This window comes from Somniosus microcephalus, chromosome 20 (assembly GCF_052327205.1).
Source record: "Somniosus microcephalus isolate GS21.2 chromosome 20, FLI_Smic_1.0, whole genome shotgun sequence".
NCBI lineage: Eukaryota > Metazoa > Chordata > Chondrichthyes > Squaliformes > Somniosidae > Somniosus > Somniosus microcephalus.
This window is the reverse complement of record NC_141006.1, coordinates 46,766,160-46,793,865: the sequence shown is the minus strand read 5'-3', so window position 1 is coordinate 46,793,865 and position 27,706 is coordinate 46,766,160. Positions and strand designations below refer to the sequence as shown.

Sequence of the window (27,706 nt, the reverse complement as noted above, 5' to 3'; positions counted from 1 at the left end):
TTGTGCCCAAAGAAGCCTCTTTTTCTAAAAATAAGTGTTATTTTCAGTTACAGCGCTGCAGTATTAAACATGATTATTTTAATTTTCATTCAATTGAATGTAAAATACAGTTGAAGTTCTCCTCAAGATTATGGGTCATCTTTTAAATTTTCAGACACTCAAATTTTGATATAAATTGTTCAGTAACTAATCACATTGAGTTCAGGTGCAGATGTTTTACACAAAAAAAAACCTTTTGAAAATGATTGCAACAAACTGCTTCATAATGTACTGAGCAGTCATAAGGTTTCATTGGTTTAAACTCCTTCGTCGCAAAGATGATTTTTTATCTCTATTAACACCTACAGGAGAATATTGTGTGTGTGCTGTGATAGTCTCCTGTAACACACAGTCATCCCAAAGTTATTACCATTTCAATCGTGTGGTAAAGTATCACTTCTGTCCAGATCACATGCTGCAGTTGCAGGAGCTGATCGCCATTGGTAAAAGCTACATCACAGCAACAAAAGAAGTGAAAAACAGAGAAGCATAAACAATGGTAAATGATGTTAAATGTGTATATGTTATACAGAATCGTGTAAAGTGCGCTCCAAGACAACAATAGATCTCCATGTCATTGCCTGATTTTTGTGTTGTGCTACGAATTAAATTATCCAGGTTTCTCCTTGGTTTCTGCGGAAATTTTTTACTGACATTATTTCACCAACAAGCTACTCATTGCAGTCTATTATCCGTCCATTCTCGTATCACTCTGCACTCTAGGTGCATCAGCAACTTGCATTTCCAAAAAACATCACTACCACCAGCATTGCTGGCCACACAAAAACAAAAGAGGGCAGTAAGAATAATGCAACAGACCATAAAATACATTTTTTTTTTATTTAACTTTTTTAAAACTTAAAAAAATTCTTTTGGTCAGATGACAAGGTTTCCCAGTTAATAAAACGTGTTTGGTTATTTGTTCACATTTTCCAAAATCATTCACAATCCAATAAATGACAAAGTCACACAGTATCTGGTACAAAAGGCACAATGAGGACCAATGGGATATGCAGTTTACCCCATAAGTAAAGACCAACTCATAAACCATGAACAGCACAGGCACTGGGTCTTTCTGGGTAATCAGCTGTGTACCTCACCCTCCCAACTGTTGATGCTTTCTCTGCCGATGTCTGCCATTGCCATTAATTGTTTCTGTCAGTGGACAGAATATTCCCTTTGGTGAAGCAGTGCAGACATTTGACCCAAGTACTGAAAGGAAGAAAGAGATTAACAGCACTTTGCTCTCTCACCTTGGGAAATATATCCCCTATTTATTTCCCCACCCAAACACAATTACTACCACCAGCCACGTTGCTAAGAACTGGTACTGTGACTAGTCCTGCGCAAATTTCAGAATGGGCATTGGTGCAAATAACTAATTAGTGTTAATTAGCACAAGACATACAAAATTAAAGTTTTTAAACACTAGACCTCATCATTTAAGGCAATGCTAGTTTTTAGAAGTATCAAATCATTTTTCCTCCTTCAAGAAACAAATGGACTCTTGCATTGAACCTATTATATATACTTTCCCTGGAGTGGAATAGATCAGCATTTTGTACCTGGGTACCCATTGCTTTTTCATTTGTTGAAAATAAGTGAAGGAGGAAGAGGGGATGGGGGGTACGAGGAAGATGGGAATAGGATTCTACTCATTTATGCACCACACTGGAGATTGATAGAAATACATTTTCTTTTATACAGTTAAAGTTTAAAAGACAACGTTTGTTTAGAATATGTGAACTTTGAAGACTGCCTCTCTGTGAACACCCAAGAGAAGGAAAAAAATGGCAATGGCATACAGACACAGTGGGAGGCTTAATTCCCTCATTAGATGAGGAATGCATCAACTTAAACAGTTTCTTTAAAGAAGTTACATTTTACTCAGTTGAAATTTTTACAGGAATTTGGCAGTGAAGCTTCTGTGCTGCGTCATTAAGAATCTATTATGACATCCAAGAAGCTACAATTATAGATTGTTACCCCAGATATGCTAATTCATTACAGTGGGATAACAAAAATATATCACGCATTCTGAGACTACACCTGCAGTTTGAAAAACATCAAAGAAAACATGAAATGTCCATCACCACACTGTTGATACTTGAGCCTTACTCTTTATATGTACAATATATACGCTTCACAATGCGGAGATCCTGAGCACAATACTAATAGATATCACAAACTGACTATATCACGATACACAAACCCCATAATAATCACAATAAGGTCAACAGAAAATGAACCAAGACAACGCATATCAAAATATTTCCTTGCCTTTGTGCACTAATGTTAGTGAAAGCGTCAGCCTGAGTATAAAGCATATTTCTGACTTTATACTCAAGTAAATGTCCTCACTAACATTAGTGAAGAGAGGAAAATATACCCCAAGAAGGCTACATTTAAAATGTTATAGTTTAGTAAATCAAAAACTTGAATCGCTTTGATTTACCATATCTTCAGGCATAGAAATGTAAGGTTTCCGCAAGTAGTTTGTCGAGCAACCTACACACCAAATTTGGAAGCTCAGTAAAAATGTTATAAACCAAGACAATGAGCTAATAGGAACCAGTGCTCTTCCCAGTTTGCTGCATTGGAAAACACTGCTTTTTTGCCTTATTTTGCCATGTGACAATCACGGAGAACACTTGCTATAAAAATAAGAACCTATGCATGATAAATGATTTTTAAAAAAAGGTAGGCAGTTAACAGGGCTACTAATATTGTAAACCTAGCCGCCCAAGTAATATTTTGGTAACTGCGGGATGCTAGGTCACTCAGCATTGTTTGCTTCCCCTTTATCTATGATACAATATTTTATACATATCCATAGTACAATGCTTTAATGTTTCAAATCATGATATGATACCAGCACACCATGATTCTAAAACACACACGTCCTCTGTATGCTGATAGTTTTAAAGATTTTGGAAATCATTGATCATATCAGGAGGTCCTGGTACCATTTTGTGGCATTAAAATGATTATACATGAATATTTCCTCTATTGAAGCATTAGGGAAGTATGTCATGGATTCATGATGTGTAACAGGGAAGGATGTGATTTTGAAACCATACACTTTGACTAATATTTCAAGAAAGAAATGGTTTTTGAATTATCATGGAGCCAATGTCCCCCAAAAAAGGAAATAGTTTTTTTATTTTCTCATATGAACAATGAATTCTTCCACATACTTCATGAGCACCATAAAAGCGTTTGATAGCAATCTATTTGCCATTCCTTATATTGAAAAACCTGTTGAAAAATCTGAAAAAGGTTGAAATCGCAATAAAAAATGACATGTAAATTGCAGAAAAAGGTGAATAATCCTAAGATTACACTGAAGTAGACATAGGCTGGCTAGTGATTCCATGTATATGGTCCAAGAGTCAATAAGAATTTATGTCAGACAGAGCTGAAAGCATGTAGTACTTTGACATCCGAGATTTAACAAGTTGAGTTGTATAAACAAAGGAGAAAAAAAAGATTGCTTCAGTGACACACTGGGCTTCATCCAACACAAGTGCAGATTAAAAATATGATAATGTTCAACTCTTCATGCTTGGCTTCAACAAGCTAGTTTTTACACCTGGCCGGAAAAGAGTGATGGCGCAAAGTTCTTAGGTCCAAATATTGAAAGCAGCCAATAGTCTATGTACATTGAGAGAAGAGGAAGAGGTAGGCTGATTCCTGTTCTGTTCCTATATTCTGGGCTCCTTTGAGTTTGTCCATGAATGTTGAGGATCCTTAAACCTCTTTAAGTGTTATTTGACAGCCTCCACTTATGTCCTTTATCTCCACCAAAAATGCAGCATGGTTACAGTAATGCTGCACAATGTTATCATCCATGTTTACCAAGATTCTGTAGGAGGGGAAATGGAAAACGAATGTCAATTAGAGCTCAATAATTGTGGTCAAAGCTCTTGAGCCTCAAAAAACTGCGCCATAAGGGACAGCTTCTCCCTACATGACTCATGTGGAGATAATCGCCTATGAAACCTCCTTTATATGAGACAGCAAAGTGGCCTGACCAGTGCTAATGCTATTCCTTAATGAGCCAATAGGAGACATGCTTCCACGGGGTGGCATAGACAATAGGCTGTTCTTCCTGTCCTCTGAGGAAGAACACTTTGAACTTGCAATTTATTCGTCCAATCTGCTTGGCTTAGAATTAAAGCTCATCCCTAGCTGTTGCAAATCTATCTGTGTCACAACCAGTTGCAACTTGTTTTCAAAATCAGGGCTAAAATAACCTGACTAGCTTACAATATTTATTGTTTCTAAATTTAAATACAAAATTCCTTGCCATGAACTGGGAACACCTGTTTTGAGTTCTTGCGCTGAGTCATTGACAAGGACCAAAATCAGTGTTCAAATCAGCAATGGCCACATTCCAATCCAGTCACGAACAAACATTCCAAGGTTTTTTTTAACTATTTGCGCATATTCATTTCCTCTTATTCAGCTGTTATCCCTTTTGTTTTGCAAAGCTCTGATATTAAAAAGAAAAATCATGTCTATTTTAATGTTAATGTAGGCTCTGACATTGACATTTTTATTATTGGGTTGAACAAACACCTCAAGGAAGGCTTAAGAGATGCTGTTCTCCATATTGCTCAATGTTAAAAATGTGTCATCTTTGTCATTCTATGAATGGAGCACATATTAAAAGATGCAAATTTAAGAATTCAACGAAGATAATGTTAAAAAAAATGCATCTTCCAAGTAAAATTACAAACATAACCTTTGAAATTCACCTTGAAGTATTGTAATAATATAACAACTTTCCAGAAATACAGCGGATAAATGAGTGGAAAACATTTTAAAAGGAACACCAGCACCAGTTCCAGACTTCATGATTACTATGAGCCTTCCCAGTGTACTATAGTTTGCATTGATGTTAAGCAGTTTAGGCCTACACAAACTGTGTAGTATAATTTAGGAGTAAAGTCAGCGAGACAGAATTTTGGCAAGCGGTGCAACACCACCTTGAGGAGATAGTCTGAGAATGCTATGGCTTTGCACTGGCTGCAGCACAACTGGTGTGAGGTGAACTTTAAAAATTTCTGACTGGAAATTAAAATATTCTATTAAAATAGAATTGCAACACTAAAGCAAGCAATTTGGCCTAACCAATTTGTGTTGGTGATTATCTTCCACACAAGTAGTAGTCCTCATCTCGTGCTCGCCCTGGTCCCATAGCCTTTTATCCCTCTTTCCTTCAACCATCCATTTAACCTATTCAATTACTAACTCCAGTAGTGCATTCCCTAGCCTCATAACCCTCTATGTAAAAAGGTTTCTCCTGCTCTCTGTTCTTAATCTCTTACATTTAATCTTATATCTTTGTCCCCTCATTCTAGACCCTTCAATCACTGGAAACAGACTGTCTCTATCTTCTCTGTCCCATCCCTTCATATTTATTATGTTATCACCAATTACTATCCCATTCCAGACCTTTTTATTTAAGATCAAGTGTAAAAACTCTGCATAATAGATACTGGTACAAATTCAGAGGCAGGAAATGAGAAGCAGATTCACCTCTGGTGCATGCTCATTGTCATTGCCTATTTTACCACAGCCATTAACTGTGCAAATATATCTATGTACCCAGAAATGCGCACATGCCAATGAATAAACGATTCAGGCCACAAGTGAACTGACCCTGCCAAGATCTTCTGCTGAAATGAGGGTCCACACCGCTAATTAAATTACTCCAACTACTGATTGCTCACAATATCAGAGCTGCTCAGTTTATACCATCTCAGAGTTGGAAAACTCCATTTGAAAATAATAAGATGTATCACTTTCAAACCTTAGAGCTTAGTTATCATGTACATGATGAGTGTGATCACTCCGCTGCTGTCTAAAAGGGAGAGTCACTCCATGGAGACGAGCAATAACTGCAATTATCTTGATTTCAGAGTTGTGTCTGGTATGAAACCCACAGTTTAAGAACAGAGTTCCTGTACTGGTCATGACTCCAGTTTGTGTACTTACCAGCCCACTAGGGGTTGCTACTAATGTGGCCGTGTAAATGAGGCACTCCCAAAAGAGATAAAATCTGCTCAATTACTCACCCTTTCATACATTTCTTGTAAACGTTGCAAATTCTCTCCTTGAGCAGCCCATACTTCTCTGAGATCTAGGTCAAGAATGTCAAAAATGCAATTGTCAAAAGGGTCAAACAAAATTGCTTCAAGTATCTCAGAAGGTCAACTCTGCTCCGAGGTTTATATTAGTGAGTCCTAATAAGGGTTGAAACATGGGAAAGAAGGACCACATGATATTTACTGGAGGCTTTTACTGTCCATTGTAGTCCTTATATATATTTTTTAATACTTTTTTCCTAAATGAAGCAATATGGTTAAAAACCTCAATACAAACAAATAATGAGAATATGGAACTATAGGATATTCACCAATCCTACATTCCCAACAGCCACATCCTTGACCTACACTCTCTTCAAGCTCAGTCTGTTGCTGGGATTCAGGGTCAGTGAATTTACCCTTGTTTTTCTATAGTTTCTCTCTTGTGGCAATTTCTCTATAACAGTTTTAATGTTTCTTGTGAAGTTCAATGGGTGTGTTTGCCATGTAAATAATAATAGTGAAGAAAATACAAAGCAATGAAAGAAATCAAAATATTTACAACCTTGCAGTTGTTGCTGGCGAGCAAATTATCACCAGGTGATAAAAGAAGTCCTGAATAAACTGGTTGCCGATTATATTTGAGTCTTTCACAACACACAGATTGCGAGAAGCTAATGAAACTAAAGTCCAAAGATGTGCGGGTTAGGTTGATTGGCTATGATAAATTGACCCTTAGTGTTAGGGGGACTAAATACGTGGGGTTACGGAGATAGGGTGGGATATGTGTTGGTGTAGGGGTTACGGGGATCGGGTGGGATATGTGTCGGTGCAGGCTCGATGGGCCGAAATGGCCTCTATCTGCACTGTGGGGTATCTGTGATTTCTGTGAAACCCTTATTTAATGGGGGGAAATCACAGTGTGCTACATTAAAATGTGAGTGCACTTAATTTGAAAGTTTAATGCCCTCATTAAAATAGCAGGCAGAGCAACATGTTAACACATTCATATGCTAAATTACACCGTGCAATTTCACCCCATAACAAAAAACTTTCCAATTGAATTCAGCTGATTTTTGTAGACAGGTCCACTTTCCAAATATACTGTATATACACCGAATCATATTTTTTCATGGCAATTTTCTTCCACCTCTCTGCTGAAGTTCATGCTGGGTGCAGTTCCACAGCTGCCAAGCTCTCTCTGATACTTCACCAACGTAGCCAAGCCTGATCTTGTCCTCACCCGACACCCATACCCACACACTTCTAGTAGGTCACTTGATTAACAATCAGGAGCTGGAATCCTGGTCAATTTACTCCTCCCTAACTCAGGGACACTGAAGCCAATTGTACTGCTTGTAAAGTCACGCAGCCTGAGATCAGCTAACTCAGCACAAACCAGGGACCTTCTGGTCATATTGGCTCAGCTACTCACTGAATACATTTGCTAAGTCATTAGGAAGATCCCACTGAATTACTTTTTATTGTCAGTGTGAATGCTAGTTGAATTCTGTATCCAGATGGTCATCCTACACAGATGCTCTGAACAGCTGGCCTCTGTATAAAGTTGAGGCAAGCTTTTCCCTCAGGGTGATGGTGGAACATTTACTGTTCCACAGATCAGGATTTCTCTGCAGCTGCAGAGGTGACAGAATTTTAATATTGAAATATCCCTTGAGTGGAATTAACCTCCTACCACAGCCTTCTTTAGCACCAGTAAGAAAAAAGGGCAAAAATCATGTGACAGCTGAGCAATGCTGCCCGCCTCATCCATTGTCACCAACTATGTACCTCTTTCCGAGCCTTATCAACGTCACAGGAACAGGTTAAAAGCAAATAACTGGTGGTATCACTAGGGGTAATTCAGACTTTGTGCAATTGTATAAAAGGGGTGATAGCCCATTTAACATTTCTCCTGATTTTTATTTCCGTTGAAGTCCATAGGAGAGATGTAAAACGGGCTGCCCCACAAAGCCAGATTCAGACAGTTATGAAATTGCTCAATTTGCTGAAAATGCTGCAGTAGTTTAATACTATGAAATGCAACAACTTACATATTGATTTTTTTCCCATTTTATCTTACTACATTTTGAAACAGGATATTCAATAAAGAGAAGTAAATAATACGATACTTACAGCATTCTTCAATCCATTAAGGTTAGGAGTCTTTAACATCAGGGCATCAAAAACTTCTTCTGACTCCCTCCGCACATATAATAACACTAGAAAAGGAATATAGATAACGTTTTTATTTGCATTATATTTTGCATTTGCTCATTATTCATCCAGTTTGCCAAGAAAAACCATGCAAAGTGAAGAGCCAGTATTAATAGAACATTGTCTCAGTGTGTTATATTGACACATTCACAGACAATTATAGAATTGCTAATAGAACTGTTGATTTAAAGTTTAAAAAGCCGAAAGGATTTGAGATCTGAATTGGCTTCAACAGCTTTCAAAACTGCACAATGTCTCAGTAATATTTTTTATGTGATTTTCTATATTTTACGACACAAATTATCTAAATGCGCAATGGAAATATATTTATTCTGTGCACAGTTCTATTAATTTTGACACTATACATCCAATAATGAACCTGCACTGTATACTGCAGCAAGTTCATTTTAATCCAATATTAAATCCAAACTGCATGAGCATAGGGTTCAACCATGCCTAATAAATATTTTTTTTATGACAGACAATCTTATGAATTAATAACACCATTAGGGAGCTTTGTTGCTGACCTTTCACCTATGTATAAGATTATATTAAGTGATATGAATCTATTATTCATTAGTTAAAACCAACAGGGATTATAAAACAAAGCACAGCTCTTTATATCCTGTAATCTTCAAAAACTGAAAAAATGAATTGTACTTCCTACATTTGCAATTTGGTAACAAATATAAAGGTTAATAATCTGGAGTGGAGATCTATAGAATACTGTAGTTTGAATATTTGGAACATATATTTCATAAATATTTTATATGGCATATATATTTTAATTAATTCCTTGTTTACTTTACATGTGAGATACAGCACTAATGGAGATATACAAAAGCAAGGCAAGATCTATTTTCAGTAAATATTTTAATAATTATTCCATTTTTCATGTGGGAAAATATATTTTTATTACAATATTACAGTTTTGAGCAGTTTTAAATTTTGACGATAATGATCTCTCACAAAGATAAAGTCTTATGAAACTTCTACAGGAGTTCTATGAAGACAGAGTGACACATTAACCCTCACACACCAACCAAGAGGAACAGTCACAGGTGGAACAGAACTCAAGATGGTGACATTAAATCCCAGTAACAGATACCAAAATATAATACAATCCACTGTGGTGAGGAGATTCCTGACATTAACAAATCTTCATCAAGTCCCAAAACATTTGCCTGTGGGCCCCTCAAAGCTGGATATTAAGGGAATCAAGGGATTTGGGGATAGTGCAGGAAAGTGGAGATGAGGTAGAAGATCAGCCATGATCTTATTGAATGGCGGAACAGGCTCGAGGGGCCGAATGGCCTATTTCTGCTCCTATTTCTTAGGTTCTTATGAAAAGTAGTTCTTGCAACATTTAATGTCGAGAATTTTTACAAATACACGCAATATATAAGCATTGTTGATGTGAACAGATTCTTTGTTAAAGGTTTTTAATCACACTTTTTATTAATATCAATTTGATGGCATACTACAGCAGTTTAGTGCATTTCATCCAAAATTTGAAAATTAGGTGGCAGCTGGGATTACAGGAGCCTCCTTGTCCTCTTAATTCCCCACAATCACTGTGTAAGCCACACAGTGATGTCACTGGTTGCATATCTGGCAACGTATCCTTACTATACCTGAAGTGTTAAAAATAAGATGGAAGATGCCACATAAACCCCAAAGAAAGGTTGTCTATCCATTTATTTTCTGGGCAACTAGACAATTGCAGTTCCTGAGGTGTTCAGGGTGCATGCAAGATAGGGTAGGATGGAAGAGCTGCAAATTACTTTGGCCAGAAATATTGTTTTTTCTGGACTTGAATCTCAGTATTACCCATTTTTACCTTTGACTACTACACTATATGGCATCAGATTTATCTCTCTGGAATTTTGCATCTGTTTGAAGATAGCAAACTTTTTGACTCTCACCTAATCAAGGTATTTCTGGAACAACCATTGGTAGATAGTTTAGGAGCTTTGTGACTATCTTCTAGCAGTATAATTCTACAATATTTTGCACTTGCTTGCATCATTACTTTGATTCACAGGGCTCTAAAAGCAAGGAGTTTATAATATCCACCAGTTTAAGAAAATAGTTATTTTAAATATATAGAGGGGTAATTAAAAGGCAGTAACACACACAATGAGATCCAGCTAATATTTACAAAGCCCACAGATTTTGATCTTATGTCCTCATCAAAACCTGTTATCTGTATGGTTACCCTGGAACTCCCTTCTGATTTTTATTGTATTTGTTAATAAAAGGCACAAGTCAAATATAAACAGCTTGCACGTTCTTTCTTTTAATCAGTAACTTGCATTGTTACCAGATAGCTGCTTATTAGAGGAGCACATGCTAATTGGTTAATTACCTTCCCCGATGACTGAGGAAGGTCTGTATAGGTGAGAGAGCACAAAACTACTTAGTTGGACTGGGAAGGTACAGCAGGAAAGCCACTGAATACATGGTCAACCCTGCCTCTGACAGCTAGCCCAGTTTCTGATTACATTGCCGTTTGGGTTGGTGCCGCCTGCAGGAACACCAATGAGAACTCTCTCTTTTCATGGTGCTCAAAGCTGACAGAAGCTACAGTCCACCGTTGTTGACTCTGCCGTGCTACAGCTGACATTTGGGCTACCATCTGTGGCAGTGTTGTAAACAATGTTATTAGGCTTCAAAATTATTGGTTGTTCAATCCATAGTTTTAAAGTGAGAAAGTCTTAAGCCTGTATTTTAACCCAGCCCGCTTGTCGCAGGTCCTTAAAATGGCAGGCAGGGGGGTTTGTGATGCATTCCTGTCTGACACTACTTTAACTCATCATTAAAAAGCACAGTAAGGTCACCAGTCCCAGACAGACGGGGTCCTACTTTACATTCAAAAGTTACAGTCCGATGACTGGGGCCAAACTGATAGCCAGACTTAGTGAAACTCAGCAGAGAGGCAGGAAAAGATCAAGGTAAGTATTTTCATTGAGGATTCTTTTCAACGATTCATTTGTGGCTCAGGAGAAACAGAAGTGCTCCTCTGGGCCCCGCAATCATCCTTGGGCCTCCCCAGCCCTGGCCTGGGCTCTCCCTCCCAGCAATGGCATCTCCTCTCAAACCACCACCACCACCACCGCCCCCTCCCCAGCACTAACTTTATGTTGCAGACTGTTCCCTTGAGTCCCTGGTGGTGTCGGGCTCCCACCAGAGTTCCCGCTCCCACCCACCAGCCCCGATGTCACTCTTGCCGGTGCTGTACTATTCAAATGAGACCCGGGAGTTCAAATGTCCCGGGCACTGTAGTGTATGTACCTTGAAGAAGGAACTATATTCTGCAGCCCCTGTATACTGCAGTACCAGTAGTGACCACCCCTGTATATAAGCCTGTGTAGTAACTTTGTATAGTAGTTCCAGTTTTGTCTCCATTCAGTAAACACCTGTTATAACCAACTTCTGCAGTCCGTGTCTCAATTACACACGAACATTACATTGGCGACGAACAGATCCGAACTTACCTACAGTTCTGCACCACCTCACGGGGATCCATCCCTGAAGCGAAGTTATTGGAGGTCGAAGCCAGAAGGAAGAAATCCAAAAAGAAAGAAAAAAAGAAAAAAAACAGACAGAGGAAACGGGCGTCGACCGTGGGCAACCGCCCTCTAATTCATCGAATTCGAAGATTTGCAGGAGAGGCTGGCGAAAGCTGGGCTTGGTTCTCCAGTCTATGGTGTTCCAGCTAATCGGGCTGGTGGCAGGTAGTACACTGATCCTTCCTGGGCTGCGGCGGGCTAGAGCTCGATCGGGTGGCTTTTCAACGGGGCCGAGCAGCGTTGTCGGGAAAGAGGAGAGAGAGAGAGAGGGTGGAGCACAATGGGCGCAGCCGGTGCTACGAAGCCGGGCAGCGTACAGACCCGAGAAGAGGGAGGAAAGTGTCCCATAGGGTCTGCTCTGACGACGGGAACAGTAATTAAAATAAAGGAAAAAGAAGTTAGAAGCACAGAAAGCCGCGAGGAGCTGCAGTTTGCCACGGGGACCGCGGAGAGCGGCGTTGGCAGCAGCGTGGGGGGAAGCGCGCGAAGACCATAGGGCGTCGCCATCAAGGCATAAAAATGCCAGCAACAGCGCTGGCAGCAGCGGAAAAGACAGAAAGCACGGGAGGCGCCATCTTAATCCAGCGGGGAAGAAGGCAAAGCGCGGGAGGCGCCATTTTGTTCAATCGGGGAAGAAGGCAAAGCGCGGGAGGCGCCATTTTGTTCAATCGGGGAAGAAGGCAAAGCGCGGGAGGTGCCATCTTAGATCTCCAAGATGCCGAAGACTGGCAATATCACTGCCTTCGATAATGAAATAGAAGACTGGACCACATATGTGGAAAGAGTCGAAGTATATTGCAAGGCAAATGAAGTAGCCGATGAGAAAAAGGCATCGGTACTACTAAACTTAATGGGCGCAAGAACGTACGGCCTATTGCGGAACCTGATCACTCCAGTCAAACCGATGGGGAAGAGTTTTAACGAAATTGTTGATATCCTACAGGAACACCTAAATCCTACACCGCTGCTGATAGCAGAAAGATTTAAATTCCACAAGAGAAATCAGCATAAAGATGAGAGCAATGCTGATTACCTTACGGAACTACGCAAGCTATCAAAGCACTGCCAGTTTGGAGCAGGACTGGCAGATACCCTATGGGACAAATTTGTCTGTGGACTCCTGAGTGAAGGAACCCAGAAGAGGTTACTCTCGGAGAAAGAGCTGACGCTAGATAAGGCTTTCAGCGTGGCAGTATCGTACGAAGCAGCAGCAAGGGGAGCTGTGGAAATACAGCAAAAGCCACAGGAATACGGCACCCATGAAATGACACGGGGATTTGAAAAATGTTATCGCTGCGGCAGAACAACCCATGACCAGAAGGACTGCTGGTTCAAGGACAAAACATGCAGGCAATGCAGAAAGATGGGACACATTGCACGAGTTTGCAGGTCCGGGAAGAAGACTAATGACAACAAAAAGACTACTAAGGAAAAGTACAGGAAAGTACAAAAGATGACGGACAGTAGTTCCGAAGACCAGAAATGGTGTGGTGGCCGGGAATTGATAGAGAAATCGAAGAGATGACCAAGAGCTGTACAGCATGCCAGAAGGTCCAAAACGCCCCACCACAAGCCCCTCTACATCCATGGGAGTGGCCCTCATCTCCATGGCAAAGGGTGCACATTGATTTTGCTGGTCCATTTATGGACTCGATGTTTTTAGTTGCGGTGGATGCACATTCAAAGTGGCCAGAGGTAATAAAAATGTCCTCAACCACCACAGAAAAAAACTATCACAGTCTTACGAACCATATTCGCTAGAAATGGGCTGCCTGAACAGATTTGCTCCGACAATGGACCACAGTTTGTGTCTGAAGAGTTCCGGAGGTTCTTAAAGAACAATGGTGTTAAGCATTACACATCCGCCCCATATCATCCAGCCGCCAATGGATTGGCTGAGAGGTTCGTTCAAACATTCAAGAAGGCTATCAAGGCAATGTGTAATGAAGACATACCCCTACAACACAAGGTGGATAACTTCTTGTTTGCCTACCGGAATGCGACACATGCAGTTACCAACCAAACTCCAGCCATGATGTTCTTCAATCGAAGACTAAGATGCCACTTGGATTTGGTTAAGCCAAACATCAGAAGAGATGTGGAGAACAGGCAGTTTCAGAATATGAATGAAAGGCCAACCAGGAGTTTCAAGATAGGTCAACCAGTTTTGGCCCGGGACTACCGCACAGAGAAATGGCAGCTAGGAACGATCTGCCCATGGCAAGGACCTCTAATGTATACCGTGGACGTTGGAGAGAGCATTGTAAGACGCCATGCTGACCAGATTCTAGAGTCACTGGAAACGTCAAATCTACACCACGATCCTATACACCTGATGATGAAACCGAAGTACCAATTGCATCTACCTCAGAATCGGTGATATTGGAAGCAGACGAACCAAACAACGACGTTGATCCCGAATCAACTTTGCCAGAAGAACCTGATACCCCAAAGAGGCGTTATCCGGACAGAATCAGGAAGCCTCCTCAAAGACTGAATTTATAATTGATTAACTTCAGCTAATGTATATAGCAAGTGTAATTGTAAATATGTTATTTAATTATTAATCGAATGTTATGTACTGTTTAGCTAAAAGGGGAGGAATTGTAGTGTATGTACCTTGAAGAAGGAACTATATTCTGCAGCCCCTGTATACTGCAGTACCAGTAGTGACCACCCCTGTATATAAGCCTGTGTAGTAACTTTGTATAGTAGTTCCAGTTTTGTCTCCATTCAGTAAACACCTGTTATAACCAACTTCTGCAGTCCGTGTCTCAATTACACACGGACATTACAGGCACAACATCTCTCTGCGGGGACAGCATCTCTCCGCAGGGGGGGGGGTTCCCTCCTGCCCTGTACCCTGCCCGCTCTGAACACGCTCCAAGTTAAAATTGGGGCCTTAAAGATTGTTCATGCTGTACCTCTCTCTGCTTCACAAGGCCTAGCCAGTTTGACAGGCGGCGCCAATTCATTCTTGTATAGTGTCTCGTTATCCCTCTTTATTGGGAACCTGCAAATTTCAAGCACACAATGATGAGTGATACTCAATACTGTTTGATACCACAAAAGAATAGAATCATAGGCACATTGCGGTAAATTCAAACAGCTATTATCTATTTCAATTCTAGACATATACACATGGAAATTGAGATTTCTGTCGTCTAATGTAATTTTAGATGGTTCGAGTAAATCTGATTTTTTTAAATGGCTTCATCCCGCTGCACCTCTGGGATCCCTTTGTTCTGTGGCAACGTTGGTATATGCTGAGCATCACATGTAAATGGCCACATGTAACTCAGACCTTGTCATCACATTCAACCAGAAATACCCGTTCTAAATTGGTTTTCTTTGTTGTGTCAATGCAGAACAGAACTACACAAAATACAGCCCATAGCTTGTGTCCATGGGCCATTCCATATTGCTATTCTACATGAATTATTCTTGGTGATGGCTGTCTCAAAATGTATCTCTTTAATCTTGAATAGAGAACAAATGTGTCATGACAGATAAAACAACCTCTGGGTGCATTTACACTGTAGCCACCCATCTGAGACTGGTAGCTACAGTTCAGATTCAGCCGGGCAGAATCTTGTTTACATTGATTGACTCCTGCCTGGTTACAACTTTCACTGTCCTGTTTAGGAGAGGGCTCTGCAAATACCTGGATGCATGTTTGTCTCTTAAATTTAGAAATGTAAATGTTTACAGAGCAGGTGGGAGAGAATCTGTGCTCTCTCAAACATTTATTGAGGACTTTGCAAACAGTCATAACAGTCACTCCCTCCACCACCAGCGCACCGTGGCTGCTGTGTGTACTATCTACAGAATTCACTGCAGCAACTCGCCAAGGTTTCTTCGACAGCACCTCCCAAACCCGCGACCTCTACCATCTAGAAGGACAAGGGCAGCAGGCGCATGGGAACACCAACACCTCCATGTTCCCCTTCAAGTTGCACACCATTCAGACTTGGATATATATCGGGGTTCCTTCATAGTCACGGAGTCAAAATCCTGGAACTCCCTCCCTAATAACAGCACTGTCGGAGCACCTTCACCACACCGACTGCAGCGGTTCAAAAAGGCGGCTCACCACCAACTTAAGGGCAACTAGGGATGGGCAATAAATGCTGGCCTTGCCAGTGATGCCCAAAGCCCAAGAATGAATTATAAAAAAAAATCAGGTTTGACACTGCACTGTATTCACACTCCATCAAACTGAAGCAATGTGAGACTATTCCCTCCAGTCTCACATCAGGTCAGGTTCTGATCCCAGATTTGGACTGCTGGTTTTGCATCTGTACAAAGCTGAAATTGCTTCATACTGACAGTGTAAATGGATTCTTTGTAAGAGGCTTCTTTCCATCAAGCGGTGCTCTAATCTTTTACTTAAACCACAAAGTCTAAGGGCTAAAAATTGAGCCGCTCCCCATTTGGGGTGCTAACTTCGTCGGGGCGCTACTTTTAGCGCCCCGGAGAGATTAGCACCACCGCACCGGAAATTGAGTGGTTGCGCCCCAAGAGGACAGCGGGGCGCTACTGGAAGCGCCCCGCATCCCTCTTGGGGCGCTGCGAGTCAATATCGCGGCGCAATGTGCCGTGGTATTGCAGGCCTTCCTCCCCTTCCTAAAGGGGAGGGGCCTTGCGAAGCACGAACCGGGGCCCAGCTGGGCCCCCGGGGATCGGGAGTACCGGCAAAAGAGCCCGACGCTCAAGAGAGGTGCTCTCTTGGCGCACAGCCGGCACTCCGCGGGGGTGGGGGGGTTTGCCGTTCAGGAGGCCAAGGATGAGAGCGCAGGCAGGTGCTGGCAGGCGGCCAGCAACAAAAATGGCCGCCCCGCACCTCGCCTTTAAATAGCCCCTCCCTGGCCGCAGGTAGGCCCCCCTGATCCCGTCAGACTTAGCGTCCGACGATAAGTCAGGGGGCGCTCCCAAAGATCTGGTTAGCACCGCCGCTAACCTCCCACTGAATTTCACGGGAGGCGTGGGCAGCGCCGCGCCCAGGCGCTAGTTGCTTTGCGCCCCGTTAGTGCCCTCTTAAGGTGCTAACGGGTGATGCAAAGCAACCCAATTTTTACCCCTAATATTTTTCTGTAAATCATGTAATCTACAGTCTTGCCTGTGACCGAACAAGACTGTGGAACACATTCAGCATGTACAGCTTCGCTGAAACAGAAACTGTGCTTACTGATTTTTTAAATTTAAAATAAAATCAAAGCAGTATTGTATATAATAAACCTCACCTGAATGTGGGTTAAAAAGTTCTAAGCTAACCTTTAGTTTCAGCTCTTGATGTTTAAAACAGGTCGCATTATATTCCCTCAACCTCTTATAATTCACACCTATGACTTTTTTTCCCCAATTGCTTTAAAAGTAAAATAATTCCTAAATGTAGGCAGTCTTTTGCGGGCTTTTTTCAGAGGCCGGTGTTGGGAGCAGCAGGAGAGCGGCGTTACAGTGAGTATTTAAACTCACTTTCGCGGGCTTTTTTCAGAGGCTTATCAATCTCGCAGACCAGCGGCGGCATTCCAGAGCCACGTCATGATTCAAAAAGTGACATGGGCAAGAGGAAGCAGCTGATTGGGTGAGTACGGCCAGGTGAGTATTTATACTATATAGTTTGACAGTTAAGGTTAATAGTTTATAAAGTTTAGAAGGTCTTAATTTTTGTGGTTTATAGTTTCTAAGGTCTCTGTTGTGTAGCGGGGAGTGCTAGTAAACAAGGGCCCTTGAGTATATCATTTAATTGTAGTGTAATTTGTGGTATTGATTTGATTTAATTTAATTTGAATTAATTAAAGGGGAAGTCATGGCAGCACAGCTCAGCCCTGTGGCATGCTCCTCCTGCATTATGTGGGAAATCAGGGACACTTTCTGTGTCCCTGACGACCATGTGTGCAGGAAGTGTATCCAGCTGCAGCTACTGGAAGACCACATTGTGGCGCTGGAGCTGCAAATGGATACATACTGGAGCATTCACGATTCTGAGGGCATCGTGGATAGCACATTTAGGGTGTTGGTCACAATGCAGGTAAAGGCTGCACAGGCAGGAAAGGAATGGGTGACTGCCAGGCAGAGTAGTAGGCGCAGGCAGGTAGTGCAGGGGTCCCCTGTGGCCATCCCCCTCTCAAACAGATATACCGCTTTGGATATTGTTGGGGCAGATGGCTTATCAGGGGAAGGCAGCAGCAGCCAACTTCCTAGCACCATGGGTGGTTCTGCTGCACAGGACAGGAGGAAAAAGAGTGGGAGAGCTATAGTGATAGGGGATTCTATTGCAAGGGCAATAGATAGGCGTTTCTGCGGCCGCAAACAAGGCTCCAGGATGGTATGTTGCCTCCCTGGTGCAAGGGTCAAGGATGTCTCGGAGCGGCTGCAGGGCATTCTGGAGGGGGAGGGTGAACAGTCAGTTGTCGTGGTGCATATAGGTACCAACGATATAGGTAAAAAATGGGATGAGGTCCTAAAAGCTGAATATAGGGAGTTAGGAGGTAAATTAAAAAATAGGACCTCAAAGGTAGTAATCTCAGGATTGCTACCAGTGCCACGTGCTAATCAGAGTAGAAATAGAATGAATACGTGGCTAGAGGAATGGTGCAAGGGGGAGGGATTCAAATTCTTGGGACATTGGAACCGGTTCTGGGGGAGGTGGGACCAGTACAAACTGGATGGTTTGCACCTGGGCAGGACAAGGACCGATGTCCTAGGGGGAGTGTTTGCTAGTGCTGTTGGGGAGGGTTTAAACTAAAATGGCAGGGGGCTGGGAGCCTGTGCAGGAAGACAGAGGAAAGGGAAGCAAGGATAGAAGCAAAAGACAGGAAGGAGAAAAGCAAAAGTGGAAGGCAGAGAAATCAAGGGTGTAAATCAATCAGGGCCACAGTAAATAATAATTCTAAAAGGACTAAGAGTGTTAAAAAAACAAGCCTGAAGGCTTTGTGTCTTAATGCTAGGAGCATTCATAATAAGGTGGATGAATTAGCTGCGCAAATAGATGTAAACGGATATGATATAATTGGGATTACGGAGACATGGCTCCAGGGTGACCAAGGCTGGGAATTCAACATCCAGGGTTATTCAATATTCAGGAAGGACAGACAAAAAGGAAAAGGAGGTGGGGTAGCATTGCTGGTTAAAGAGGAGATTAACACAATAATAAGGAAGGATATTAGCTCTGATGATGTGGAATCTGTATGGGTAGAACTGAGCAATACCAAGGGGCAGAAAATGTTAGTGGGAGTTGTATACAAACCCCCAAACAGTAATGCTGAGGTTGGGGATGGCATTAAATGGGAAATTAGAGATGCGTGCAATAAGGGCACAGCAGATATCATGGGTGACTTTAATCTACATGTAGATTGGGCTAATCAAATTAGTAATAATACCATGAAGGAGGAATTCCTAGAGTTTATACAGGATGGTTTCCTGGACCAATATGTCGAGGAACCAACTAGGGATCAGGCCATATTAGACTGGGTATTATGTAATGAGAAAGGATTAATTAGCAATCGTGTGCGAGGCCCCTTGGGAAGGAGTGATCATAATATGATAGAATTCTTCATTAAGATGGAGAGTGAAGTAGTGACTCAGAGACTAGGGTCCTGAATTTAAATAATGGAAACTACGATGGTATGAGGTGCGAGTTTGCTAGGATGGATTGGGGAATGTTACTTAAAGGGTTGACGGTGGATAGGCAATGGCAAACATTTAAAGATCGTATGGATGAACTACAGAATTTGTTCATCCCTGTTTGGCATAAAAATAAAACAAAAAAGGTGACTCAACCATGGCTAACAAGGGAAATTAGGGATAGCATAAGATCCAAGGAGAGGACATATAAATTGGCCAGAAAAAGCAGCAAACCTGAGGATTGGGAGCAGTTTAGGATTCAGCAAAGGAGGACAAAGTGATTAATTAAGAGGGGGAAAATAGAGTTTGAGAGTAAGCTTGCAGGGAACATAAAAACTGACTGTAAAAGCTTCTATAGATATGTGAAAAGAAAAAGATTGGTGAAGTCAAGTGTAGGTCCCTTGCAGTCAGAATCAGGGGAATTTATAATGGGGGACAAAGAAATGGCAGACCAATTAAATACATACTTTGGTTCTGTCTTCACAAAGGAGGACACAAATAACCTCCCAGAGATGTCAGGGAACATAGGGTCTAATGAGAGGGAGGAACTGAATGAAATCAGTAGTTATAGGGAAATAGTGTTAGGGAAATTGACGGGATTGAAGGCCAATAAATCCCCAGGGCCTGATAATCTACATCCTAGGGTACTTAAGGAAGTGGCCCTAGAAATAGTAGATGCATTGCTGGTCATCTTCCAAAATTCTGTAGACGCTGGAACAGTACCCATGGATTGGAGGGTAGCTAATGTAACCCCACTATTTTAAAAAGGTGGTAGAGAGAAAACAGGGAATTATAGACCGGTAAGCCTGACATCGGTAGTGGGGAAAATGCTAGAGTCCATTATAAAAGATGTAATAGCAGAGCACTTGGAAAACAGCAACAGGATCGGACAAAGTCAACATGGGATTTACAAAAGGTAAATCATGCTGGACTAATCTACTGGAATTTTTTGAGGATGTGACTGGTAGAATATATAAGGGAGAACCAGTGGATGTGGTGTATTTGGACTTTCAGAAGGCTTTCGTTAAGGTCCTGCATAAGAGATTAGCGTGTAAAGTTAAAGCACTTGGGATTGGTGGTAAGGTACTGACTTGGATAGAAAACTGGTTGGCAGACAGGTAGTAAAGAGTTGGAATAAACGGGTCTTTTTCCGAGTGGCAGGCAGTGACTAGTGGGGTACCGCAGAGATCGGTGCTAGGACCCCAGCTATTCACAATATATATATTAATGATTTAGACGAGGGAACTAGATGTAATATCTCCAAGTTTGCAGATGACACAAAGCTGGGTGGGCGTGTGTGCTGTGAGGAGGATGCAGAGAAACTCCAGTATGATTTGGACAGGTTGGGTGATTGGGCAGATGTATGACAGATGCAGTATAATGTGGATAAATGCGAGGTTATCCACTTTGGTGGCAAAAACAAGAAGGCAGATTATTATCTGAACGGCAATAGATTGGGAAAAAGGGAAATGCAACTGGGTGTCCTGGTGCACCAGTCGCTGAAGGTAAGCATACAGGTGCAGCAGGCGGTTACGAAGGCAAATGGTATGTTGGACCTTCATAGCGAGAGGATTCGAGTACAGGAGCAAGGATGTCTGGCTGCAGTTGTACAGGGCCTTGGTGAGACCACACCTTGAGTATTGTGTGCAGTTTTGGTCGCCTTATCTGAGGAAGGATGTTCTTTCCATGGAGGGAGTGCAGCGAAGATTCACCAGACTGATACCTGGGATGGCAGGAATGACGTATGAAGAGAGATTGGGTCGATTAGGCTTATATTCGCTAGAGTTTAGAGGAATGTGAGGGGATCTCATTGAAACTTATAAAATTCTAACAGGACTAGACAGACTAGATGCAGGAAGGATGTTCCCGCTGGCGGGAGAGTCCAGAACCAGGGGTCACAGGCTAAGGATAAGGGGTAAGTCATTTAGGACTGAGATGAGGAGGAATTTCTTCACCCAGAGAGTGGTGAACCTGTGGCATTCTCTACCACAGAAGGCAGTTGAGGCCAATTCATTAAATATATTCAAGAAGGAGTTAGATACATTTCTTAAGGCTAAAGGGATCAAGGGATATGGGGAGAAAGCAGGGACAGGGTACTGAATTTGGATGATCAGCCATGATCTCATTAAATGGCAGAACAGGCTCGAGGGGCCAAATGGCCTACTCCTGCTCCTATCTTCTATGTTTCTATGTCTTGTATTTTTCACAGTTGCCCCACTGTTCTGTTTCAATGAACATTACTTTAACTGTCCAGTTCAGTGATATCACAGTTTCTCACAGAAGAAATAAATAACAATTTGTCGTTGTGAATTAACTTGTGATGATGGAATTCCAGGATGAAAGTTTGTGCTAAGATTTGGAGGATTAATTGCTCCTTTGGTTAGGCACTCAGGTCATTCACCTGACTTCATAAAATATATATTATGCTTCAGTAATTAATAAACACTAAAATATCAAATTTTCCACAATTTGCACTGATTTATATATTGCAGTGTAGTACCTCATTTTTTTAATGTTTGTATTTTGTGACTGTTTCTTACATGCTAAATTATTGATGTTTAAACTTTTCCATGCTTGCACATAGTGAGATGAATTTCTTTGCACATCGGCGCCTTTCACGACCTCAGGATGTCAAGCGCTTTACAGCCAATTAAATACTTTTTGAAGTGCAGTCACTGTTGTAATGCAGGAATGTTGTAACGCTAAATTCCAGCATCCCCTGTAGGAGTCGGTGTCAGTGCGCAAAACCATTTGAAATTTCCCTTATATCTTTCTCAAATTACTGCATGGAGGCACATCTATGAGTTCTCTGAAGTGAACAGCTTGACTGCATGGAACATTAAAGCGAGCTATCTCATCATCAACAACATGCATACATACATAGCACCTTTAACATTGAAAAATATCCCAAGGCACTACACATTAGTAACCTAGAATAAACAGAAAGGATTCCTTACCTCTCGGGACGTGTGACCTCACAACCCATCGAGTGCACCTGAAAACAAACAAAGCAAGATTTTCACACAATTTTCAAGTATTATCCAGGGCACTTTTTTTCAACTAGCAGTTGCTGCTAAAACTGAAAGAGGCTATTGAAAAGCATCTTTGTGAGTCACAGACTGAAATTTGGGAGCACTGAACTTGGCCATGTTATGTATTTAAAGCTTTTCTTAGCTACTGAAAATGTTGCTACAGAGCTCTGTTAATGTTAACTGCTAGTATTCCTGTTTAACGCCATGCTGTGGCAAACAAGGATTCTGCTCTGAAGAAGCAACTGTACTGAGCTAGTGCAGTGCTTAGAACACTGTGTTTGTGGGCCTGAGAGTGGAGCTCAGCAGGTGATTGATTCGCTTCAAGCAATGCTGTGGCACAGTGACACTCTCTGGCAAAGAGCTGTGCTTCTAGTTTTTCAACAAGGAGATTTTATTCTGACCTCTGGGAGAGAGGGATGATTTTTTTTTAAATCTCTGATAATTGTTGGAGGTTGTATGTAAAAGTATTTGAGTTCAGACCCCATTCACAGTACAAAACAGTCCTCAAAATAAAATTTACATGTGGCCTGATGGCTCTGACTAAATACACAACATAAAAATAAGAAAAAAACACTTGCATTTATATAGCGCCTTTCACAACCACCAGACGTCCCAAAGTGCTTCACAGCTAGTGGAGTACTTTTTTTTGAAGTGTAGTCACTGTTGTAATGTAGGAAGCGCGGAAGCCAATTTGCGCACCACAAACAGCAATGTGACAATGACCAGATGATCTGTTTTAGATGTTGATTGAGGGATAAATATTGGCCCAGGACACTGGGGATTACTCCCCTGCTCTTCTTCGAAATAGTGCCGTGGGATCTTTTACGTCCACCTGAGAGTGAAGACGGGGGCCTGGAACTGAGCCATATTGACCAAGCTGGTAGGCTTGGTTCCCAGATCTACGCTGCATTAGCTAACCTGTATTGAGGCAGCAGTAAGGGCATGAAAGTTGGCCCCTCAGGGTAGGAAGTAATGCAGTGAACTCTACTGGAAAGTCATCAGCGAGAACAGGACAAGGCCTGGTTTTGATGCCTTCCATGTTAAATTAGCTCACAGGCACTCTCTAATGAAGAACAGCTACTTCAAGGTACTGGAGGGCTGCTGCTGCCCATGGGACTTAACTCAACACAAGCAGGAGCAAAGGCAGGAAAAATTAGGAAGGAGGAAAAATTACAATTGGAGCCCCATAAAATAAACAGAAGCCATCATCATTCTACAGTATTACACATGCTGCACTGATCAGCACATTTACATACCAATGCAGTTCGTTGTGAATAAAGAAAATGGATTTCTGGGGTGAATAGAAGAGGAGAAGAAATCACATCTGTCACTGTCTTAAAATATGTGATGTCATTTCCTTTGTGGTCTGGCTGTGGAAACCTCTTGCTTTCGGCAGCTGCTAAATATAAAGGACAAGACATAAGATCAGGCATTAGGAGTTCAGCTTTTGCAGATTGATAGTGCATGCAGATAGGAAAAGGCTTCGTTCATATCTTCGAAGCAATAGGTTGAAGTCCCTGCACACTTCAGGATCAAATCCCCACCCACCACAGATAATGTAACTTAGCAGTCTTTAATCACTCCAACAGAAATTAAGAACTAAGAAAAGATCCAGCACATTGGCCTCGCTGTTAATCCCCCCCATGACGGGCGGGAGAGGATTGCGGGGGGAGGGGGGCGGTTAAACAGTCAAATGCCCAAAATGCGACCCCAACCCCCTGCGCACATGCCCGTTGCAGCTTTTATGGCAGCAGGTTTCGTGGCATCCGAGTGTCCCACCGTGGAGAGATGGGACATTTCATTAGCATATTTACACTGGGCTCCCAATTGCACAGTGATTTAAAATTCACTGCTGCTACAAGGGTTTCCCAGGGGTCGGAAAACCCAGCAGTGAAAGGGAGGCGGGAGCTGCTGGCTCCATAAAGTAAGTGCATTTTCCACCAGTCCTTGTGGGCCAGGAGGAGCAGGAGTGAATATCGGGGGCATTGAGTCTATTTCTTTCAACTTCCCAATCTAGCCCGTCCTGTCTGACTGTGATTGCAATGTCAACCAGAACAGTTCTTCCCTAAGATGCCTTAACCTCAGAGGAAATAGCCAAAAATGTGAATTTTGGTTTCAACACCAATGCCCTTGTGGCCACTCTGAGTGAGAATCCTACAGTAAAATAAATAGGGAAAACTGCATATGCTAGAAATCCGAAATGAAAACAGAAAATGCTGCAAAAATAGATCAGGTCAGTCAACATCTATAATGAGAAAAGACAGGTTATGACATTTTGGATGTGTACTCTTCATCAGACTGAAGGTTAAAAGATAAACAGTAATTTTAGTAAAGTTGTAAGAAGGTAAAGAAAAAAGGGTGGGAGGTAGGAGGAAAAACTAAGATACATCAATCGCAGAAAGGTAGTTAATGAGTTAAAAGACCTGCAAACTGCTCAGCAGAAAATAAGTGATCTAAAGATCATCAGTGAGATAATACAGACATATAGAAAGGGCAAAGGAATGTGCAAATATGAGGGAAGGGGTTGAAAAGACAAAGGAGGCACATGTCGAATAAACATTTGTGAAATAAATAAACATTAAAGAAGAAATTTTTTTTAAATGTGGGTGCAGCAGAATTGAAATTATAGCAAAAAAGAGAAGTAAAATGTATATCTAATATGACAAGAAGAGATAAAGAACAAGTGCACACCAAGGCCCCAGACCCCTGCCAACACTATGCTCTGCCAGAGTCGCCTATCCAAATACCAGCCCACCTCCCCTCCTCCCAAACATTGATAGACCCTTTCTACATCACGAGCAGTAACTGCTGTGAAGAGAATGTAGAGTGTAGCTAAGGTCTGAAGTTATGAACATCAATGTTAAGACAAGAGGGCTACAATGTGCCTAACAGAAAGATAAGGGGGGCAATTTTGCCAGCCCTGGGTATGGAGGTGGGACTGCCGGGAAAATGGCAGAATTTGGGGGTGGGTGCACAGCCCGCCTCCATGCCATCTTCCCAGGAGGCGGGTAGCCGTCCCATGGCGGGTCCCGTCTCCTTGGAGGCAGGAAGGGATTAAAGCCTATTAACTGCCTGTTAACAGGCAGAAAATAGGATTATCCCCTTTTTGCCCTCACAAGTGCGGGCTTCCCAAAGGCTTCAAAACCCGCCAGGTCAGCGAGGCGAGTACTGGGTCTGTGGGGGTCAGGGGGGTGCAAAAGTGTGGTGTGAAGATAAGTGATGGGTGCAAGAGTGGAGAGGTGAGTATCTGAGGAAAGTGCAAAGTGTTAGTAAAAGTGTACTTACCTTTGTTTCTTCCTGCAGGCTTCAGTCGGTTTGTATGCGGAGAGTCTCGGACCACCGTGTTGCAGATGAGAAATGGCCATTGCATTCTCCAATGCAACAACCATCTCATTTCTGTAAAAGAAAGAGGTTTGATGAGGTCTTGAATTCAAGACCTCATCAAACTACAGAGAATGTCACTGTTTGACAGCTTCACAGAGCTGTCAAATGATGATAATTCATCTGTCAAAATTTTTTGACAGATGAATCGTCATACGTTGACGTTCTCTGCAACCGGCTTTCCCTTAATTGGCCTGCTAAGCCCACTGGGCAGGCTTAACAAGGTCAGTCAAGGGAAAATAGCGTGGGTTGCCCACAAATCGATGGAGGCGGGACATCGACCTGCCAAGCAGCAGTCCCGCCTCCAACGCGCCCCCATTAACAAAATCGCCCCCTAGGTTACGGTTTTTGAAGTTTACATTGAGCTTCCCTGAAACCACGTCGGAGACTAAAATGTAGAGGTCAGAGTGGGGATGGGAAAGAGCGCTAAGGTGGAGAGCCATAGGCAGGTCAGGGTAACACTTATAGATGGAACAGAGATGTTCAGTGAAGCAGTCACATGATCTGCATTTGGGTTTCCCAACTTGGAGGAGACCATGCAGTAAGCAACCAATGTGGTGTATTAGATTAGAGAAAGTACTTGTGAATTGCTGTCTCACATGGAATTAGTGTTTGAGGCGTTGGATAATGGTGTGGGAGGAGGACATGGACAGGTGTTGTATCTCCAGTAGTTGCATGTGAAGGCACCAGGAGAAGGACAGCTGGAAGTGGGGATGGTGAAAGAATTGACAAGAGTATTGCATGGGAACCAGTCCCTTTGAAAGACAGAGAGGGCTAAGGAAAATATGCTTAGTTGTGGGATCATTCTGTAAGTAATGGAAATGGCTGAAGATGCTGATCATTGAAGAGGTTGGTGGAATGGAAAGTGAGGACAAGAGGGACCCTGTTGGTTTTGCGGGAGGAGGGGGAGAGGTAAGAGCAGATATTCAGGAAATGGAATGGACAATGTCAAAGATCCTGTGCACTACTGTGGGGTGGTGGTGGTGGGAGGGGCGCTCGCCTGAGGGAAAAAGGGGAGATTTCAGAAGCTCTGGTGTGAAAAGTGGAGTCATCAGAGCAAACTTAGCAGTTTGCAGATTTTTTAATACCGGGGCGCTAATTTTAACGTCCCGAAAAAGTTAGCGCCCCCACGGCCGACTTCCCAGGTAGCGCCCCGAGAGGGAGGAGGGGTGCTACTGGAAGCGCCCCATGTCCCTCTTGGGGCACTACAAGCCAATATCACAGCGCTACGTGCCACAGCGCCACGTTCAAGAGGAGTGCCAGGCTCACGGAGAGCAGCCGCCAGCCGGCACCCCGCGGGGGGGCTTCACGGGGGCCGGGGACAGCAACAGGGGCAAATGCTGGCAGGTGGCCAGCAACAAAAGTGGCCGCCCGCCAACTCCCCTTTAACTAGCGCCGCCCCGGCCGCAGGTAGGCACCCCTGACCCCGGCGGACAAAGTCGGGGGGCGCCACCCAATATTATAGCCGGGGCGTGAGCGGGGCGCTGCGCACGGCGATGATGTCATCGCCGGCGGTGCAGCACTGCATGACGCTAACGGTTAGCGCCGCCACTAACCTCCCACTGAATTTCGCGGGAGGCGTTAGCGGCGCCGCGCCCAGGCGCTAGTTGACTTACGCCTCTTAGGGCGCTAACAGGAGGCGCAAATCAACCGAATTTAGCCCCCCAACTCCCTCTGTGTAATTTGCGTTTCTGTTAGTTCTTCCCTCTCTCCTCCTCTTTTTCTCTCCATTTCTCGACCTTGTTAA

At 42.6% G+C, this 27,706-nt stretch overlaps 1 protein-coding gene across 2 annotated transcripts in view; it reads right to left on the bottom strand.

The window, feature by feature from the left end:
- Nucleotides 1-3,284: 3,284 nt before the first annotated feature.
- Nucleotides 3,285-27,706, bottom strand: part of LOC147103197 (grainyhead-like protein 3 homolog) — a 101,455-nt gene continuing 77,033 nt past the window's right edge. Inside the window, exons 11-16 of one of the 2 annotated variants that reach the window (XM_085962597.1) lie at nt 23,835-23,977; nt 22,504-22,541; nt 14,845-14,933; nt 8,268-8,353; nt 6,123-6,187; nt 3,285-3,904 (exon numbers count right to left, since the gene is read on the bottom strand). In XM_085962597.1, the coding sequence (XP_085818723.1) occupies nt 3,790-3,904; nt 6,123-6,187; nt 8,268-8,353; nt 14,845-14,933; nt 22,504-22,541; nt 23,835-23,977 (536 nt within the window). In that variant the 3' untranslated portion in view covers nt 3,285-3,789. The remainder of the gene's footprint in view (nt 3,905-6,122; nt 6,188-8,267; nt 8,354-14,844; nt 14,934-22,503; nt 22,542-23,834; nt 23,978-27,706) is intronic. The other variant, XM_085962598.1, reaches the window with a different exon arrangement.